The 18,957-nt window shown below is 48.4% G+C and overlaps 3 protein-coding genes across 3 annotated transcripts; all 3 read left to right on the forward strand.

Annotated features, from left to right (window-relative positions):
* Window positions 1-275: 275 nt before the first annotated feature.
* EMH_0054790 (calcium-transporting ATPase, putative) lies at window positions 276-7,581 on the forward strand (the record flags this gene model as incomplete). Its single annotated transcript, XM_013500742.1, has 17 exons — window positions 276-350; window positions 547-701; window positions 963-1,098; window positions 1,329-1,565; window positions 1,942-2,220; window positions 2,478-2,768; window positions 3,224-3,552; window positions 3,684-3,827; window positions 4,044-4,351; window positions 4,617-4,784; window positions 5,189-5,454; window positions 5,696-5,843; window positions 6,001-6,305; window positions 6,507-6,605; window positions 7,020-7,094; window positions 7,221-7,323; window positions 7,514-7,581. The coding sequence occupies 17 exons, from the start codon at window positions 276-278 to the stop codon at window positions 7,579-7,581; spliced, it is 3,186 nt and encodes a 1,061-aa protein (XP_013356196.1).
* Window positions 7,582-9,703: 2,122 nt separating this feature from the next.
* Window positions 9,704-12,460, forward strand: EMH_0054900 (uncharacterized protein; the record flags this gene model as incomplete). The annotated part of the gene is made up of 1 exon (XM_013500743.1): window positions 9,704-12,460. The coding sequence occupies one exon, from the start codon at window positions 9,704-9,706 to the stop codon at window positions 12,458-12,460; it is 2,757 nt and encodes a 918-aa protein (XP_013356197.1).
* A 2,114-nt stretch (window positions 12,461-14,574) lies between these two features.
* Window positions 14,575-17,670, forward strand: EMH_0055010 (uncharacterized protein; the record flags this gene model as incomplete). Its single annotated transcript, XM_013500744.1, has 6 exons — window positions 14,575-14,685; window positions 15,004-15,113; window positions 15,663-15,750; window positions 16,333-16,450; window positions 16,714-17,021; window positions 17,179-17,670. The coding sequence occupies 6 exons, from the start codon at window positions 14,575-14,577 to the stop codon at window positions 17,668-17,670; spliced, it is 1,227 nt and encodes a 408-aa protein (XP_013356198.1).
* Window positions 17,671-18,957: the final 1,287 nt, after the last annotated feature.

Consider the following 18,957-nt stretch of genomic DNA (forward strand, 5'->3'; position numbering starts at 1 on the left):
TCGTGCAGTTCTGCTGCGGCTCCTGCAGTTGCTGCCGCTGCTGCTGCTGTTGCGGCTTCTCTCGTTGCTGCTGCTGCTGCAGCGCGTGCGTTGTTTGGGTCTTCCAGCTTACTTTGCGATATAGAACAAAAGGAGGGCAAGAAGAGGCAGCGGTGCTGCCGGCGCTTCCTCCGGTGACTGCGCTGCGCCCCTCCCCCTTTCATACTGTCTCCCTCTCTTCCTGTCTTTCTCTTTCTTTCTTTCCTTCTAGCTCCTCCCCACCGCTCGTCTCAGCGATGGCCGAATCAACTCCTAAGGAGGACCGCTGCAAGGCGCTGCAGGAGGCGCCCCACACCTGCACTGTGGAAGAGGTGAGCAGCAGGAGATGCAGCAGCATGGGCAGCAGCAGCAGCAATGGCAGCAGCAGTAACGTGAACAGCACGAGCTGCAGCGTCAGAATATGCATCATTTCTATCTGCAGCAACAAGACCTGCTCACACGTGCTTTGTGCTGCTGCTGCTGCTGCTGCTGCTGCTGCTGCTGCTGCTGCTGCTGGTTTGTGCCTAGGTGTTGGATTACCATGGGACTTCTCTAGAGACGGGTCTTCCTGCTGCAACTGTTGCCGAGCGCCTCGCTCGCTTCGGCCCGAATGAGCTGCAGCACGAGGAGGGGAAGAGCCTCTTGCAGCTCATCATCGAGCAGTTCCAGGACTTACTCGTCAGGTAACAAACCCTAAACCCTAAACCCTAAACCCTAGGGTTTATCTGACGTCGTCTTGCAGCAGATTTTCTCTTTGCCTGCTCCTCTTTCCGTCTCTCTATATTTCTTATTTGCGTTGGAATGGCTGATGCGTATCTCCTTATGGTCCTTGTTGCTTGTTGCTGCTGCAGTATTTGTTTGTTTTCTTCATCGGTGTACACTTCCTTAACCTTTGTTTGTATCCTCGATTGCATCCTCTCTTTTCTTGTTGAATTGTATTTCAGGATTCTGTTGGCTGCTGCCGTTGTTAGTTTTGTGTTGGCGGTGGTGGAGGGGGGAGAGGGCGGAGTAGCTGCGTACGTGGAGCCGCTGGTTATTCTCATCATTCTTTTCCTTAATGCTGCTGTGGGGGTCTGGCAGGTTCGTTTTTATTTCTTATATATTATTTATTTATATATGCTGCACTTGCTGCTGCTCCTGGGGTCCTGTTCCTGCAGAAGCAGCTGCATCAGCTGCTCTTGTGGAGTCTATGGAGGCTGTTGCTGCTGCTGCTGCTTTTGCTGGAGTTTCTTGTTGCTGGCATTGACATCCAACTGAGTTCTTTCCTTATGCTGTTGCTGCTGCTGCTGCTGCTGCTGCTGCTGCTGCAGGAGTCGAATGCTGAGAAGGCTTTGGTTGCGTTGAAGCAGCTGCAGCCTCAGCAGGCCCGTGTATGCCGTTCGGGTTCTTGGCGTTGTGTATCTTCTTCTTCTCTGGTGCCTGGTGACCTCGTTGATCTCCGCTGCGGAGACAAAGTCCCAGCAGACTGCCGAGTCGTTCAGCTCAAAACTGCTTCCTTCAGAGTCGAACAGAGCCAACTCACGGGAGAAAGCGTCGCTGTCCTCAAGGTAATACATTTATGGGACCCTGTATCTTTATATATCTTTCTATATATTTTTAGAAATTATGTTATATATATGTATATATATATATATAGTATATATATATATATATATATATATATATATATATATATATATATATGCATATGTATGTGAACATATGTTGCTGTTTCTCTGTATGGGCATTCGTTGTTGAATCTGTATGCACATTGTAGTTCATACATAAAGTACATTTATATATATATATATATATATGGTGACACGCCACTACTTCAGGCGTTTTTTCGGGCCTGAGAGGATAGATGAGCGGGCGTTGCTGCGGCTGCTGCCTTGATTGTATTTGCTGCTGCTGCTGTTGCTGTTGCTGCTGTTGCTGCTGCAGGATGCCGAGGCGTTGCCAGCATCTCTCCGCGACTGTGAGATTCAGTCTCAGCGTTGTCTCTGCTTCAGCAGCACAACAGTGGCTCGAGGCCGAGCTCTTGCAGTGGTAGTGAGGACGGGTATGGCGACGCAGATTGGTCTTATACAAGCAGCTGTACATGAAGCGGGAGAAGCAGAAGACAGCCAGAGCCCACTGCAACAGAAACTTGATGAATTCGGAGAAGCCCTCAGCAAAGTCATCTGCGCCGTTTGTGTTGTCGTCTGGCTCATTAATATCGGGGTGAGATTCATCTCATCACCGGATGCAGAGGCTGCTGCTTCTGCTGCTGCTGCTGCTGTTGCTGCTCTTGTACTGTTGCTGCTGTTGTGCTGTTGCTGCTTGTTTGCGGCTGCTGCTTCTGCTGCTGTGACGTTGCTGTTGCTGTTTCGGTGCCAAGGCGAGCGTATCTCGTGGGGTTTTCGTTGTTTTTTCGTTGTTCTTGCGTTGACCTGAAGATATCCTTTTTTATGTTTATTGTTTGTTTTGTTTTTCCGCAGCATTTCAGCGATGCGGTGCACGGCAGCGCCCTGCGGGGTTGTATTTATTACTTCAAGATAGCAGTGGCTCTTGCTGTGGCTGCGATCCCTGAGGGTTTGCCTGCGGTGATCACCACTTGTTTAGCCCTGGGCACGAGAAAGATGGCTAAGAAGAATGCTATTGTACGGAGGCTGCAGAGTGTAGAGACACTCGGATGCACCACCGTTATATGCTCAGATAAAACAGGAACACTCACCACCAACGAAATGACTTGCGTTCGATTCGCCGTCGTCGCACAGAATGCAACACAGGTGAGGAGCAACGGGCTGCTGCTGTTACTGCTGCTGGTCGTAGTGGAGATTGTGGCGGCTGTTGCGGTTTATTGGTGCCGCTTGTTGCTGCTGCTATCGTTGCCGTTGTTTCTGTTGAGGGTCGAGCTGGTAGTCTTTGTTGTGGTGGTGGTGGTCTTGTTGTTACTGTTGCTGGTGTTGTTTTGCCTGTCTCTTTTAAATGGTGATTTGGCTTCCTTTTGTGTTGCTACCCTCCTCATGTTCATCTGACGAAGCAGAGGGTCTTCACATGAGGGAGAGCAGAGCTAATTCAGAAAACCAAGACGAGGGGCTGGGGTCCTGAGCTATATATTTTCCTCTCCCTTCTTCTTTTTAATATTTCTTTTATGTCATTGTTTTGTGTTATTATATATTTTTTCTGTATTTTTCTTTGTGTTATTGTCTCGCTCATGCATCTCTGTTGTTGGGTTATTTAGGTGGATGTCTTCACAGTTGAGGGTAGTGGCTTCAACGCGAACGGAAACGTCTGCCGTGAGGTGGGGGGTGTGGCCCAGAAGGGGGGCCCCCAGTCTCTCTCAGCTCACCAGGCGGTGTTGTCCTGGCTGTGTCGTTGCGCCTCTATCTGCAATGAAGCACATCTAAATGTTGCTGCGGGAGGTGCAGAAGGGGGGCACTTTGAGCGGATGGGGGAGCCAACAGAAGCGGCTCTTCTAGTGCTTGTTGAGAAGCTGGGGCTCTTCTCTGATGAACAAATCAAGGCAAGAGGGAATACAAGCAGATCAACAGGAAACCCTACACCCTTCTGGTAAGGAAAAATACAGAAAACCGCATAAAAGAGATAGACTGCTTTGAGGAAGAAGAGTGGGTTGGGCTTTCAGGTGTTTCGGGCGTTCATCTTTGGTGGTGTGATCGGTTTCTGTTTCGGGGTCTGTGCAGCGACTACTGGAAAGGCGAATACAAGGACTTGGCCACTTTAGAGTTCAGCAGAGACAGAAAGAGCATGAGTGTCCTCTCTCGCAACAACAAAACAAACAAGAACGAACTCTTCGTCAAAGGAGCACCCGAGACCCTCCTTACAAGGTGACCAGCAGCAGCAGCCGCCACGAAGCAGATATCTACCGAAGTGCCTGCAACTGCATGGTGTATGGGTAGTGGGTAGTGCTCTTGTTGCAGTATTTGTTGAATATCTTCTTGTGCATCCGTCACCGCCGCAGCAGGAGCTGCTGGTGGTGCTGCTGGTGGTGTTGATCGATCATCTGTTTTGCACTATGATTTTGCAATTTGTTATTGTTTCAGGTGTGAGACGATGATGCTTCCGAACGGCAACGTGGTGCCTTTGACAGACGCAGCACGCAAAGTTATTATCTCAGATGTGGGTGGGATGGCTAAGGGGGCCCTCCGTACTCTGGCGTTGGCGGTTCGCCTGGATGCGGGTCCCCTAGCAGACTACACGGGAGAGGAGGGAGCTCAGGGGGCCCACAGGGGCCTTCTTGACGACCAAGCAGGATATGCTGTCATTGAAAGCAGCCTCTGCTTCATTGGGGTTGTGGGCCTCTTCGATCCGCCTCGTCCGGAAGTCGGCAGCGCCATTCTGCAGTGCAGAGGTGAGGAGGAGGTGATGGGGTTGGGGCTGTGCATGAGCATTTACACACAGTTGCATGCATGCAAGAGACAGGATTCTTGCATGCGGATGGTTACGAGCCCCAGATGACAGCACGGAGCATGTTCTGCACAGAGAGGAAACGGATGATTGTAGAGGGGGGGGGGGGGGGGNGGGGGGGGGGGGGAGGTGATCTGGTGTAGCTGTTTTTGTTTCTTTTTCTTTTTTTCATGGTGGTGATTGATTTTGTGTTTGTTTTGTTTCTTCAGATGCTGGTATTCGCGTTGTGATGATAACGGGAGACAACAAAGACACTGCGGAGGCGGTGGCCGACTTGGTGCATATCCGCGCGGGCTTTGATGAGAGCTTCCCTTCATATACAGGAAAAGAATTCGAAGCTTTATCATCAGCAGATAAAATGAAGGTCCTTTCCTCCCGTAGGTCTTATAAATTGTTTGTTTTGTTCTTACTCGTTTTCATGTTTTTCTCTCGCTCTTACTGTAGCTAGAATGAAAGTCCTCTTCTCCTGTAGACCTCTGTTGGGTTGAGGGCTTTCTCTTCGCGTAAGTCGTAGAAGATGTTTGCTGCTGGGGTTGCAGCATGCATGCGGGTTTATAGATGAGAAGAATAGCTGGGGGGGAAATGTTTTTGGTTTCTGGTTTTCTTGTGTTGGGGACGAATCAGTAGCTGACGAGTTCACTGTTTGTTATACTTCTCTGTTGTGTTGTTGTCTTAGTAGCCGTTGGGTTTATTATATATGTTGTTTCTTTGTATTTCGTTTGAATAGCACTTGATTTAATGGTATTTATTCTTCTGTTGTGCTTTTTCTTGTTTGCGTCAGCTGGCGGCGCAATCTTCTCTCGCACGGAGCCCAAGCACAAGCAGCTGATAGTGAAGTTGCTGAAGGAGTTGGGAGAGACAACGGCGATGACAGGCGATGGTGTTAACGACGCCCCAGCTTTGAAGCAGGCAGACATTGGGGTTGCCATGGGCATTGCAGGCACTGAAGTTGCAAAAGAAGCATCTGATATGGTACTCGCAGACGACAACTTCAGCACCATTGTATCCGCGGTAGAAGAGGGAAGATCTATCTATAACAACATGAAGGTCAGTATATACACCTCATTCTACACTGGTTGATGTGTTTACGCGTCCTTAGCTCGGTGTATAGTAACAGCAAGATCAGTGTATACGGCTCTTCATACACGTTCCATGTATTTCGATTTAGCTGGGTTAATAGCGGCATGGAGGTTTGTGTATACACCGCATTTTATGTATTTCATGTATTTTCATATATTGTGTTCAGAAGGGTGTACTCCTGAGCTGCTTGATGCTTTTTCTGTTGCAGGCGTTCATTCGGTATTTGATCAGCAGCAACATCGGCGAGGTCGCTTCTATCTTCATGACTGCAGCCCTTGGAGTGCCTGAGGGCCTAACTCCAGTGCAGCTGTTGTGGGTTAATCTCGTAACAGACGGGCCACCTGCTACTGCTCTTGGTGAGATTCTTATATGCACTCAATCAGTATAATGTCGTTCGTCTTGTTTTCTAAAGCATTATGTTCTATATATATATATATATATATATATATATATATATATATATATAGTTTTACGGAGAGGTACGAAGACTGCGTTGTTTTCCTTTTTTCTTAGGTTTTAACCCTGCGGACGATGACGTGATGAAGCGACCTCCTCGTCACCGTGACGATCGTTTGATCAGCACTTGGATATTTTTGCGGTATTTGTTGGTTGGGGTGTACGTGGGTTTTGCAACAGTTGGAATATTCGTTTGGTGGTTTGTATTCGGCACGGATCCAGCAGAACCTCACACTCTCCTCTCTCTACCTCAGCTGATGACCTGGGGCCGGTGCTCCACATGGAAAGACTTCAACCCCATGCCTGTATATGGAATGCCAGAAAACGATCCCTGCTCATACTTCACCATCGGCAAGGCTAAGGTCAGTACAAAACCACAAAACTCGATACAGATATGCAGTATACACTGCAGGTACACAAGTATACACGCGCAACACACATCCCCAGAATATACAATATGCAGTACGCATATACAATACACATATACAATATAGAATACATAATTAAGATACACAACACTGAAGTTTATTGTTTTCTGTGTTTTCGGGTTTTGTTTTCTTCAGGCCAGTACCCTCAGTTTGACGGTGTTGGTGGTAATTGAAATGTTTAATGCATTTAATGCCCTTTCTGAGAATCACTCGCTCCTTCGCATGCCTCCCTGGGTAAGAAGTATAGGAAATGTAGCCGCAACAACCGAAACCGAGGGGCCTTTGTGCGTGGGGTTTATTTACCTCGGTTAGGGTTTAGGGTCTAGGCCTCTCCCTTGTGTTCGAGGCAGCTGGGTAGCAGCAGGCTCGCTTCTGCCACGCCACAGTGCAGGCGTTGCTGCAGTGGGCTGGAAGGGTGGCAACTGTTGCAGGGACTGAATAGTGTTTGGGGTTTAGAGTCACTACATATCTAGTTGAAGTGTGTATATAATATTTATATTTCAAATTTTGTTTGTGTACTATATTTTCTAACTTTGGTGCAGACGTGTGTATAGTGTTGTGGCGTCGGTGTATGTGTGTGTATAGTAGTTGTACCGTAATTTTCCTTGCAGTGTCTTGAGAGCTGGGGATGTTTCTTTTTGTCTTCAGGCGAATCCGTACTTGCTTTTGGCAACAGCTTCTTCTCTCCTTGTCCACTGCGCCATTCTGTATATCCCATTCCTTGTAGGTCAACAGCAGTGGCAGCAGCAGCGCCACAAGTGGCAGTGAGAGCCTCATCGCTTCTACCCCTCTCAAAGAGAGCTCGCCCTGAACGTACATTTGCTGCTGTTGCTGCTGTTTTTGCTGCAGCGTCGTGTCTTTGGCGTTGTCGAGCTCACTTCGATGGACTGGCTGTATGTCCTTCTCTGGTCTTTCCCCATTATCATCCTCGACGAGATCCTCAAGTTCTTGGGTGCGTCAATAGATCAGTATTGGCATTTGAAAACGTCATTACATGCATCGTCTCGATTGGTTTGTTTCTTTGGTGATGTGCGTGTGTGCAAGAGCAGCTGCTTCCATGTGAAGATGACTCGGGTTTAGGGTTTTAGGGTTGTGGGGCTTAGGGTTTGGGGGCACTTTCTGCATTTGTATTCTGTCTTCAGGCCGCCGCCACTTCGCTAAACAGCGCGCTTCTGCTGCTGGCGCAATTAAGAGCGGCAAGCAGGATTGATTGTTGTACAGACGGTTTGAATGCTTTAACGCGACTCTACCGCCCAGCGGAATATATATATATATATATATATATATATATATATATATGGTGAAATAATATTATGTATATTATGTAGAATGATCATTATTCGTATGCATATACAACAGAATAGTAACTATAATTGTATATATACAACGAAATAATATATATATAATAATAGTCGTATGCGTTTACTAATGATATATATCAGAGTCTACTATATATGATGTATATAAGTATGGCTGAGAGAAGCAGTGCCTAGTTGTAGGGAATGACCTGATGACGTCTCAGTTCATTTCGGGTGTATTTGCTCTCCAACGAAACCACTCTGCTGCTTCCGCCCGCCTCAATTGCGTTGGCGAGCTGAGGACGTCGCAGTTCCTCACGTACCACACCACAGCAGATAGGCAGATGGGGCAGAGTCGTATTACTACTACTATACCCAGCTGCTGCAGCAGCTGCTGCAGCTACTGGAGCTGCTGCTTCCGTTAATGCAGCTGCTGCAGCTACTGGAGCTGCTGCTTCCGTTACTGCAGCTGCTGCAGCAGCAGCTGCAGCAACAGCAAGTAGCCCCTATTCACGGTGGCCGAAGTTCGATCGCTACTGCTTTGGATGGGCGGATGGGTGTGCCCTGGGGGGCCTCCAGAAGCAGGAACAAATAATTGGCGGTGAAGCGGCTGGAGCCGCAGAACTCGCTTCGTAAAGGAACGCTTGTTGTCTATGATCACTCCTTTCTGTCGTCACGTCTGTTTATTTCTATATGGTCCCATCGGCATATCGCCCCGTAATGTAAGCAGCATGCATTTACGAAAAAGTAGCAATTGATTAGATATAATATCTTGACTCATCTTAATTCGCCTTTCACATAAACATTTGCATGAATATTCTGCCTCAGTACCGGCGTTGTGTGTGTAGCGGCGGCTCAGTAGGGTAAACCAGAAACATTGAAATTTCTGGAGCCCGATGGCGCACTCATGAGAATTTGGATCCGGGATATGAGTAGGAGCCACGAGCAGCTATAGAATCTATGCGAATGGCAGTAGTGTGCAGCAATGGATGCACTGAATCCTAGAATTGAGTCGTAGATTGACAAGCGTTGTGGCACACGAATGTATCACATCGATAGCCTTCAGAGAGTCTGCTCTTAGAAAGGACAGACTCCCAACGCTCCTGAATTTGGTGAGAAACAGTTATATGGAGCCATATGCATCCGTTTCCTCCTAAGGTCCCCCCAGCAACTCGCCAGAGCCAGTCCCCAGATCCAGCCCGCTACTGCGGGTAGGTGACTCGTGCATCCTCCTGGCTGGTATTGCGCATTAGTGCTGGCCGGTTCTGTGCTGAAATCCCCAGTAATAGGCTACTACATATTGGCAAAAATATGATAGGGAATTCATTATTTGTCTATCTAACTAATAGTTGGGCCTACCTCTCTAACGGAGCTAGAAGCTAGTACATTGTTGTGCTCACGCACTACAGCCTGTCCCCCACAGCGCACCATACGGCGCTAGCGGCGCGTCCAAGGGGAAAACAAAAATAATTAACTAATTAATTAGTTTTAAAGTCAACGAATCCATGGTTATTTCAGCTATCGCAGACCCTGACGCCAAAGACGTGGTGGTGCGTGGTGGTCCGCTGCCGGCGCAGCGGTCATGACCAGCCTGGGCAGCGGACTACCACATTTCCAGCTCTAAGTTTCCGTTGTTTGTTGTCATATAAACAGAAATATCTTCTGTTTTATAAGTATAAATCGGTTTCATGTTATATTGCTCGCTGAATTGTCTGTTTAATCGTCTGCAGCTCCTGAAGTAATGGTGGTTACCGGGTCACCGCCAGGAAGAAGGCACCGAATCCATGAATTCATGAATACATGAATTGGTGACGATTCATCACATTTTCTTTTATTCTCGGTTTTTATCTTGCGTTTGTTCGGACACATCCCTGCAACTGCAGTGTTTCTTTTTTATTTCGTGCTGAAAAATGCAACATTATTTTCAAATCGCCAAACAGGTACTATAAATAAGCAAACGCCTTTTGTTTGTTTTCTTTGACTCTCGCAAACAATCACTGCAGAAAACACATCTCTTGAACAGCACCAAGGAAGATGGATTCTGCTGTCGCAACAAACGGCACAGCCGTCCCACCTCCACAGCGTCCAGCGTCTCCGTCTTCCTCGCAGCCCCCAGCAGGAGCAGCAGCAGCAGGAGCATGCGGATCGCCAAATTCTGTATCGGTAAGCAGCAATCAACTCAGCGCAAGCGAGGATAATGGCAACAGCGAGAGCTGTTACGTAGTAAGAATGGGCCTCTGCGCCCACGTGCGCGCTAAGAACGCGCAGGCAGCAGCAGCAGCAGCAGCAGATGCTGCAGCAGGAGCAGCAACAGATGCCGAGCCCTCAGATACTGCAAAAATCGGGTCTCTCTACATCAGTTCCGTACCTGCCCAGCAGCACCAGCCCTGCCTCGAGCACAGCCCCGCCCATGACGAACACCAACGCCAACACCGACACCAGCACCAGCAGCAGCAGCAGCAGGTAACTCTCAATTCCCCGCAGCGCGTGTCCGGGCCCCCACCATCTTCTTTTTGTACCATTCGCCTTGAGAATTCAGCTGCCTACGCAGCGGACAGCGCGGCGACGGAGGCGGTGGTTGGCGCTGTTGCCCGCGCAGCAGCAGCAGAGGTATCTTTAGCAGCAGCAACAGCAGGGGGCGGATCAGCAGCAGCAGCAGCAGCGGAAGGAATCGCTTCTGAGACTTCCTCCGTTTCTGGAGACCCCCTCCAGAGCCATGATGGCCCCTCGAGAGAGACAGCAGCAAAAGGAGTTGTGGGGATTGATCTGCCGGACTTAGAACATATTCCTGTTGCTGTTCGTGTTCCCCCTTATGGGGAGCATCTGTGGTATGAGTTGAAGCAACTGAAGCATTTCTGGCGATGGGATATTCATCAACGAGATTGGAGACAGATACTTGTCTGTTCATATTTCCCCAACATCATTGATCCTGCCCTTCTTACGCTGCTGCGAATCTGTTGCTGCTTCTCCGTGCTGCTGCTTGAGTGCATTGCATCTATTCAAGGAGTTAGAGAAGTAGGAAAGGCACAAATGCTTTACTTCACTAACTGGAATAGCCTTCTCGTTGCTGCTGGCTTCCTATCCCTCACCATCACGTCCGTCATTGCATGTATCAGCTTCGCTGCACCCATACAAACGCACCACAGCAACCCTGCAGACACCCAGCAGCACCAGCTACAGAGGCGGCATCAACTGCAACAAGACCACCACCACCAGCAACCCCACCAGCACCAGCAGCACCATGAGCAGCAGCACCAGCAGCAGCAGCAGCAGCAGCAGTTGTTGATGAATGCAGTTGAGGATGAGTCTTGTACTTGCTCTGTAAATTGCATGCAAACGAGTCCTCCCCCAATCGCCTCTCGTGAGAACAGCAGCACCAGTTTAGGCTTTTCTGCAGCAGAGTTTGTTGCAGTGGATGGACGGCATCCTCGGCCTACTTACAGCAGCAACAAAGCAGCGCTTCTCCCATGGCTGGTGCAGCAGCGGCAGTACCGCCTGCAGCAGAAACAACAACCAAGGGATTCCCGCACCCTTTGTCTCGCTCTGCATGGATACCGAGACCTCATGGCAGATAGCCGCTGCTGCGTGGAAGGCATCCTCTTCGCCCCCAACCCCAGCAACAAATCTCAGGTTTGCGTGCCCACAGAAGAAGCCGAACGGGTCCCCCGCATGCAGTTGCTTCGCAAGAGACGCACCCGGAGCAGCAGCAGCAGCTGTAACAGCAGCAGCAACAGCAACAGCAACAGCAGTAGCAGCAGTTGCTGCTCCCCGCGCATAGCGCTGCCCTCGCAAACCCCCACCGTGTGGTCTTCAGGACCTACCTGCAGCACCGGCAGCAGAAGCGCGGCGGAACGGGCTCTCAGCAGATCAGTAGAATCGGCCCCAGGAGCAGTAGCGCATGCAGCAGATACAGCAGATGCAGCTGTTGCAACGGATGCAGACGCAGGGAGAGTCAGCCAGCCAGCAGCAACAAGAACAACAAGAGCAGCAGCAGCAGGAGGTAGAGGAGCTGCAGCAGCAGTGGTTACGATGCCTTGGTTTGTGCAGGTCACGTGGATAGTGCATAACCTGCAGCTGGTTTCTTCTCTCGGCGTTGCTGCAGTTTTCTTTTCTTTATTTAAAGCAGAAAACGTTGACTTCCTTGGGTCGTGGATTACTGTGTGGAAGCATGCAGCGTTGGTGTTGCTGACACTGTTGCATGCATCTCTTCTCTCTCGTATCCCCTGTCCTATGCGGCATATGGGGTTTACAATAATATTGTTTATTTGTTATTTGACGCTGCAGCTCTGTGTATATATCTTTCAAATATCCAATGGGCAAGGAGGGGTGGGGTACGTGTATAGAATATTTTATCTGTCTGAGCCGCTGCAAGCAGTCACTGTGCTGTTCTGTATTCTCTTCTGCTGCTTCCTTATGCATCTTCTCCTCTTTTCTATCTCACGCAAACGGTGTCTCTATGTAGACCCTCCTCCTTCTGTCTCTGTCACAGCGTTGCAACTAAAACGCAGCATCAGGTATGCAGCAGCAGCAGCAGCTGCTGCTGCTGCAGCAGAACAAATCGCCAACGAATCCTCAGCAGCAGCTGCTGCTGCCAATAATGACGCAGGGAACAAAGACAGCGTTGTCCGACTCAACCTGCAGCAGCAGCAGCTCCCGTTGCAGAAGCAGCAGGAGCACCCTTGCTGCAGCGATCAAGCCTCCACCGGCAACCCAGACGGGCGGCAGAGCGGCAGCAGCACGGAGCGTGACCAGCAGCAGGCGCAGCAGCAGGTGGAGCAGCAGGTGCAGTAGCAGGTGCAGCAGTGTAAGTGAATAGGTGCTGCGGAACTGTAGCAGCAAAACACCACCTGCTGCAATCAAAAGACAGGCAGCTTCGGCCTTATATGCAGCTGTGGGGCCCTGGATAATCAATGTAACTCCCGCTTGTTGCTGTTGTGATGCATGTCTGGGGGTGCCTGAGAGCAACCACCTGCTTCAACAGCAGCTGCTGCTGCTGCTGGTGCAGCAGCAGCGGCAACACCACCAAGGCCAGCAGACCATGACAGGTACGTAATCCAGTGCTACTCTAAAGCAGTAGCAGCAGCAGCGCCGCCTTGGAGAGAAGTTCAACCCCTTCTTCCCCGGCGTTGTTGTTGCTGCAGCAGCAGCAGCAGCAGCTGCTGCCCTAGCAGGTTCCTGCAGCAGCAGCAGCAACCGCTACTGGTGCTGCTGCTGTTGCTGCTTTAGCAGCACCACTGGGTCTTATATGCGAGCAGAAACTGAAACCGTGTTGGTTTAGGGGCTCCCTATCGCCCCGTTAGAGTCAAAGGCAATAACTGGTATTTGTGCTGTCTGCACGTACACCCAAACTTTTTCGCAGACAAAGCCGAGGCGCATGCAGCACAGTAGCAGCAGCACATAGGGACACACTAGGGCAGCAGCAGCCGCTGCTGCTGCTGTTGTAGCACCAATGCTTAGAAAGAGAGGCCTCAACATGTCATAGTCTGCTGATCTTGGTGGTGGTGGTGGTGGTACTGCTGCTGCAACAGGAGCAGCACCAGCATTTACTCTTGAAGCACATGGCTGCTCTCAGGCACCTCTAGACATCCACCAGCTCAGCAACAACAGCAACGACACAGCAGCAACAAAGCAGCAACAGCAACGCTGCAGCAACACAACAGCAACGGAGAAGCCACGCACCAGCAACACAGCAGCAACGCAGAAGGAACGCAGGAACAGAACAGTCTCGACAAGCAACAAGCTAAAACGAGACGAACCTTGTCGTCGAACATTATACTTGGTGAACATCATGATGATAATAGTTGCCGTTACTTTATCACCATTACTTTCATCGTCATTACTCCTCGCAAACTATTGCATGTATAGGAACACAGGCAACCTCCGGCCCCACACGCACACACCGACCCCCGCCCCCACCCACACACACACACACACAATGTGCATGTGTGCGTGTGTGTGTTTGTGTGTGTATGTGTGTGTGTGTGTAGGTATGTATGTGTGTATATATGTATGTATGGCTGTATGTATGTTTGTATGCATGTTGTGGATGAGTGTATGTTATATATGTATGTATGCACGTATGCATACTCTCGGTCTACTGCACATCCGTCTCATTGCTGCTCATATATGTTTAAATAACAATTTTAACTTCTGATTAAACCCAAAAGAAAACAAAGCACGACGGGAAAGAATAGAGGGGTTGGGGGCCCCTGTAGTACATGCGGTGAAAGAAGGATCGGGGCTGGGGCCCCCCGGCGGAAGATAAGATCGAACCGAATGTGTAAACTTTCTAATTACAAAAGTTATAAATTATTTTGTATTTTGATTTAGTTTTCACGATTTATTTTGATGTTTTCCCGCTCAATATCCCGGAAAAACTGCCGCTTCTCCACGGCGATCTCAGTTTGAGTGTTGCGGCTTTACCCGAAAATAAAGAAATGATTTGTTTAATAAATTGATTTAAAAAAATTTTAATTACTTCTCTTTGACGTTTTAATTTTTATTTTTTCGTTTAATAAGATGGCGATGACATACACCTAAGCTGCAACAGCGGCTGTTGCTGCTCTTCTTTTTTCTGTATACCTTGCCTTTATTCTTAGTTTTTTTTTTGTTTCCTCTTTTATTGTTGAATTTTATTTGTTTTAATTCTTTTTAGAATGCTAAGAGGAAATCATTCACCAGTAGAGTAAAGACATTAAAGAACCACAATCCCGATACAGTTTGTTTTTTTTCTCCTCTTCCTCTTCTTTTTTTTCTGTGCTACTTACTCAACTTCTCTTTTTTTTTCTGCAATTTGCAGCATTCCTTTTTGATTTAACTTCTTTGATCACTTATTCTTTTTTTCTTCCTTTTTTCTTCTCTTTTACATGTTATTTCTTCCTCTATAGTAGCTATATCCCCCTAAAATGAATCTCATTTTGCTGCTGAAGGAGGATATTGCAATAGTAAATGGAGAGGCAGTCGCTGCCCTCACTGGCCGCAAACACCGCCATTGTCAACAAGTACTAAAAGTTAAGGTGCTGCAATTTGTTTAATTTAATTTAATTTAATTTAATTCAATTTAATTTAATTTAATTTAATTTAATTTAATTTATATCGTTAAGCTATATAATTAAAAGAAATAATTAAATTTATTCATTTAATATATCAATCCATGAAGTTAACCGAATATTTTATGTGGTTAAACAAACTAATTAAATAGTTCAATTGAACTTTCGTTATCATCACCATCTTCTTTTTCTTCTGCTTCTCCTTCTTCTCCTCTCCACCCCTGCTGTAATTCTTCATCTTCTTTTTCTTTTTCTGTTTCTGTTTCTGTTTTTTTTTGGTTTCAGGTTGGTGCTCGTGTTCGTGTTGGTGTAGCCAATGGAGGAGTAGGTGAAGCTGAGGTCATCTCCTTTGATCAGGAGAAGACAAAAATAAAACTGCTGCAGCGAATCGACCTGTAACCCTAAACCCTAAACCCTAAACCCTAAACCCTGCGTCCTTTTGCTTTCTCTTTTATCTATCCTTTGTCTCTTTATTTCTGTGTTTTGTCTTCTGCTGATTTCTGTCTGTTGTATTCTTTTTTTCCGTACTTTAGATTTTTATGTCTTTGATTTGTGTATCCTTCGTCTAAGCTGCTCAGAGATGTATGCAGCCTATCCAGGTTAACTTTTTTTGTTTGTTTGTTTGGTTGCCTGTTCTGTGTGTTCTCTGCTGCCCCTCTTCTTTTTTTTTGAATATACGCTGGAGATACACTGCAAAAGGAAAAGGGAGTATCAGGTTTCCACTTTGTAAACGCAGCTCCACTGCATGCAGAAATAAAACAAATCCACCATCTAAACACTCTTCACAGCAACAACATAACATACTTGCGTGCGGTGCCTGCATGCATGTGGTGTCTGCATGCACGTTGCCTCTGCACCATACGGTTCCTGCATGCATCCAGTATCGGCATACATGCAGCAGCAACTTGAATGCATGCATGCATGCATGCATGTTGCTGCTTCAGGATGGCTGCAGAGGTTCCTTCTTGCGGCGTTGAGTTGGATATTCTCCTCGCGATGACCCGCCCTAAGGTGCTCGAACGCATACTGCAGGTACAACCCCCAGCTGCTACAGCTAATGCAGTTGCTGTTGCTGCTCCTGCTGCTGCTGCCGCTCTTTGCTGTTGCCCTTGCTGCTGCTGCTGCTATTGCTGGTGCTACAACAGCAACAGCAACGGCAACAGCAACGCTTTTGCACTGGTGTACCAGCCTGGATGGTTTGTTGCTTCTCGTGGAAACAAACAGATGAGTCTTTGCCTTTCTAAACAATCCTAAGGCAAAGAAATACACGTAGATGCATCTACTATTGTACAACAATGCCTCTGCATTCCTGCCGCTCCCCTGGTTGTCCGTGAGGGTGCGGACGCGTTTGCTTTTGTGGGGGACTAGGGTTTAGGGTTTAGGGTTTAGGTGTATGTGTTGGTTGCACGGTATAGAGGACAACTCCAAGGCTAGCATAGTTGCTGCTGCAGTTTCTGCTGCCGGTGTTGAGGGTGGTGGTTGTGGAGTTGCAGTTGGAAGGGTTGTTATGGATGGGGCTGTTGTTGATGGGGTTATTGTAATTAGTGGTGTTGTTTCTAGGGTTGGTGGGGTTGTTGTTATTGGCGGGGTCTGTGGTGTTTTAGTCTGTTGCAGCTCTGCGCTGTTGTGGGTGTCCGGCGGATATTTTTGGTTTGCGCTGAGAGGACGGAGAAGGGGTTTTTCTCTTCTTCTCGCCTGGCTGCTGAAAACCTCCTCGAGCAGCTTGTCCTAGGTAATTTGCTGATGCTGCTGCCGCTGCTGATGCTGCTGTTGCTGCGGGTGCTGTTGCTGCTGCTGCTGCTGCTACCTTTCGTGCAGATCATTTAGATCAGACGGTGTGTTTCTGCTGTTCCGTACGAAGGCAGCAGAAGCAGCAGCAGCCACAGCACGGGCAACAGCAGCAGCCAGAGGAGTCGCAGTGCAGCAGCCAGCAGCAGCAGCATGAGTTGCTACTGCTGACGTTCTGTTAATGACTTTGTTTCTGTTGTGTCTTAGGCCTGGAGCAGGGAATGGTGACGACCCCCCCTGAGCTGCATGCGTTTGCTTCTTGGGAAGGTTTTATGGCAGCCACGAATGCTGCTGCAGCAAAAGCAGCAGCAGAAGGGGCAGCAGGAGCAGCAGCAACAGCAGCAGCAGCAGCAGGAACGGCAGCAGCAGGGGCAGAAACAGAAACAGCAGAGTCTGAGACAAAAGATGCAGCAGCAAGAGGCAGTGAGGGAGCGGATCCCTTCTCCCATTATTTGCTGCCTCCGCTGCGCCTAGTCGCCCATCCCCACACGCAGGCCACCCTTCCCCAACTTCTTGTCAGTTTGCTGCTGCTGTTGCTCATGCTGCTGCGTATTCTGCTGCTTATGCTGCTGCTTCTGCTGCTGCCGCTGCTGCTTCTGCTGCTGGTGCTTGCGCGCTTCCTGTGGCATATTTGTTACATGCTTCTGTCTGCTTTTCGTTTGTTCCGTGCAGCTGCGGCCTGCTGCAGAGGCGGCGACTCAGCAGCAGCAGCAAAAGCAACAGCAACGGACTGGCGTGTTGCTAGCTGTTGGTCCTGAGGGCGGCTGGGTACCTTCCGAGATGCAGCTGCTGCAGCAGCAGCTGCGGTGTCTGCCATTTCGTCTGACAGACAAAGTTCTTAAGTGTGAAGCTGCCCTAACTGCCTGTATAACGCAATTAACCCTCTGCTACGAAGACCCCGTGCTGACGCCGCTGCTGCGCTCCCCAGATGAAGTATACAAAGCAGCAGCAGCAGCAGCTGCTGCTGCTGTCGCTGATGATGTTGGTAACGGTGATGCAGCTGAGGCTGCAGCGCAGCCGAGAGAGGTCCCCAGACGCCAAGGGGAACGAGAGACGCTGAGGGCCCCAGGGGGATTCCTTATGACGTTCCCTCGCCGATACACCACACGCAGAGATATACCGCAGCAACAGCAGCAGCAGCAAGAGGAACATGAGTCTTCATAGGTTTTGTCCTTTGCTGCGGCAATCAATGACAGCACCATTGGCAGCTGGAGGTAGAGCGCCAGCAACAGCAGCTGTACCAGCATCAGTTGCTGGTGCAACAACAACAGCAGCGGCAGCAGTTGCTGCTGCAGCGACAACATCAGGTGTACCAGTTGTTTCTGCAATAACAACACCAGCGGCAGCAGTTGCTGCGGCAACACCGCACCAGCTTCTGCGGTAACACCGCAGCAGTTGCTGCGGCAACAACGACAGCAGCAGCTGCCGTTGGTGCTGCAACTGCAGCAGCACTCTGTTGCTTCGAAGATATTCAGGTTCGTGCACCCCCATGGATCTCTTTTCTCTGCCAGGCAAAGAGAAGCAGCATTATCCAAAGCGAAATACAGACAGAAAACTGGAGGTTGCTGCTGCTGTTGCAACACCAACAGCAATACCCACGGCAGCAGCAGCAGCTGCTTCTCTCCAGTGAAGGCAACAGATGGTGTCTAGAACAGCCTGTGTGCTTTTCTTCACTTCCTATACTCTTCTTTCTTTGTCTGTTTCTTATTTTTGTTTCCCGGTTTGGTCTCGTCATCTTTTTCCTTTGTTGCCTGTCTTTCTGTCCGTGCTTCTTTTCTCTCTGTCTATCCTTCTGCATCTGTATCCTGTGTTTTTTGTTTTCTTGTTTTCTCCCTGTATATTATTCAATTTGATAAACAGCTCCGATCCATACCACCCATGTATTTCCTTGCATTATCGAATCAATTCCAAACAAAAATATAAAAAAATAAATGCATCTCTTGCATAACTAGATAAAAGAGAATTCAACATTTTATTTGGGTTTAAGACGCAAACAGGCAAGTAGAGATAAGAAAAAATTAATATCTAGTTAGAATGAAATACATGAATAATTAAACAGCTACATAAAGATACATAATATTTTGTCAGTGGTTAACGAATAACCAAGCAAACAAAACCAACTAGCATTTTGCTAGCTGAATAAACAAATTAAGAAACAAAAATGTCTTACTAGATTCAAATCAACACTAAATAAATAGAAATAATTGATATATGTTTTAATGGAGTACGTAATTATACTCACAAGAATAACAATAAAGTGGACGACGAGGGTATCGATCCCTCTACCTCTCGCATGCTAAGCGAGCGCTCTACCATTTGAGCTANCGACGAGGGTATCGATCCCTCTACCTCTCGCATGCTAAGCGAGCGCTCTACCATTTGAGCTAGACGCCCCTAACTGGCCCGCTGATTTCTTGTTATAGATTTTTATTATAAACAATCACTAAAAAT

The sequence above is a fragment of the Eimeria mitis genome, genomic scaffold (genome assembly GCF_000499745.2).
Source record: "Eimeria mitis Houghton genomic scaffold, Emh_scaff58, whole genome shotgun sequence".
NCBI lineage: Eukaryota > Apicomplexa > Conoidasida > Eucoccidiorida > Eimeriidae > Eimeria > Eimeria mitis.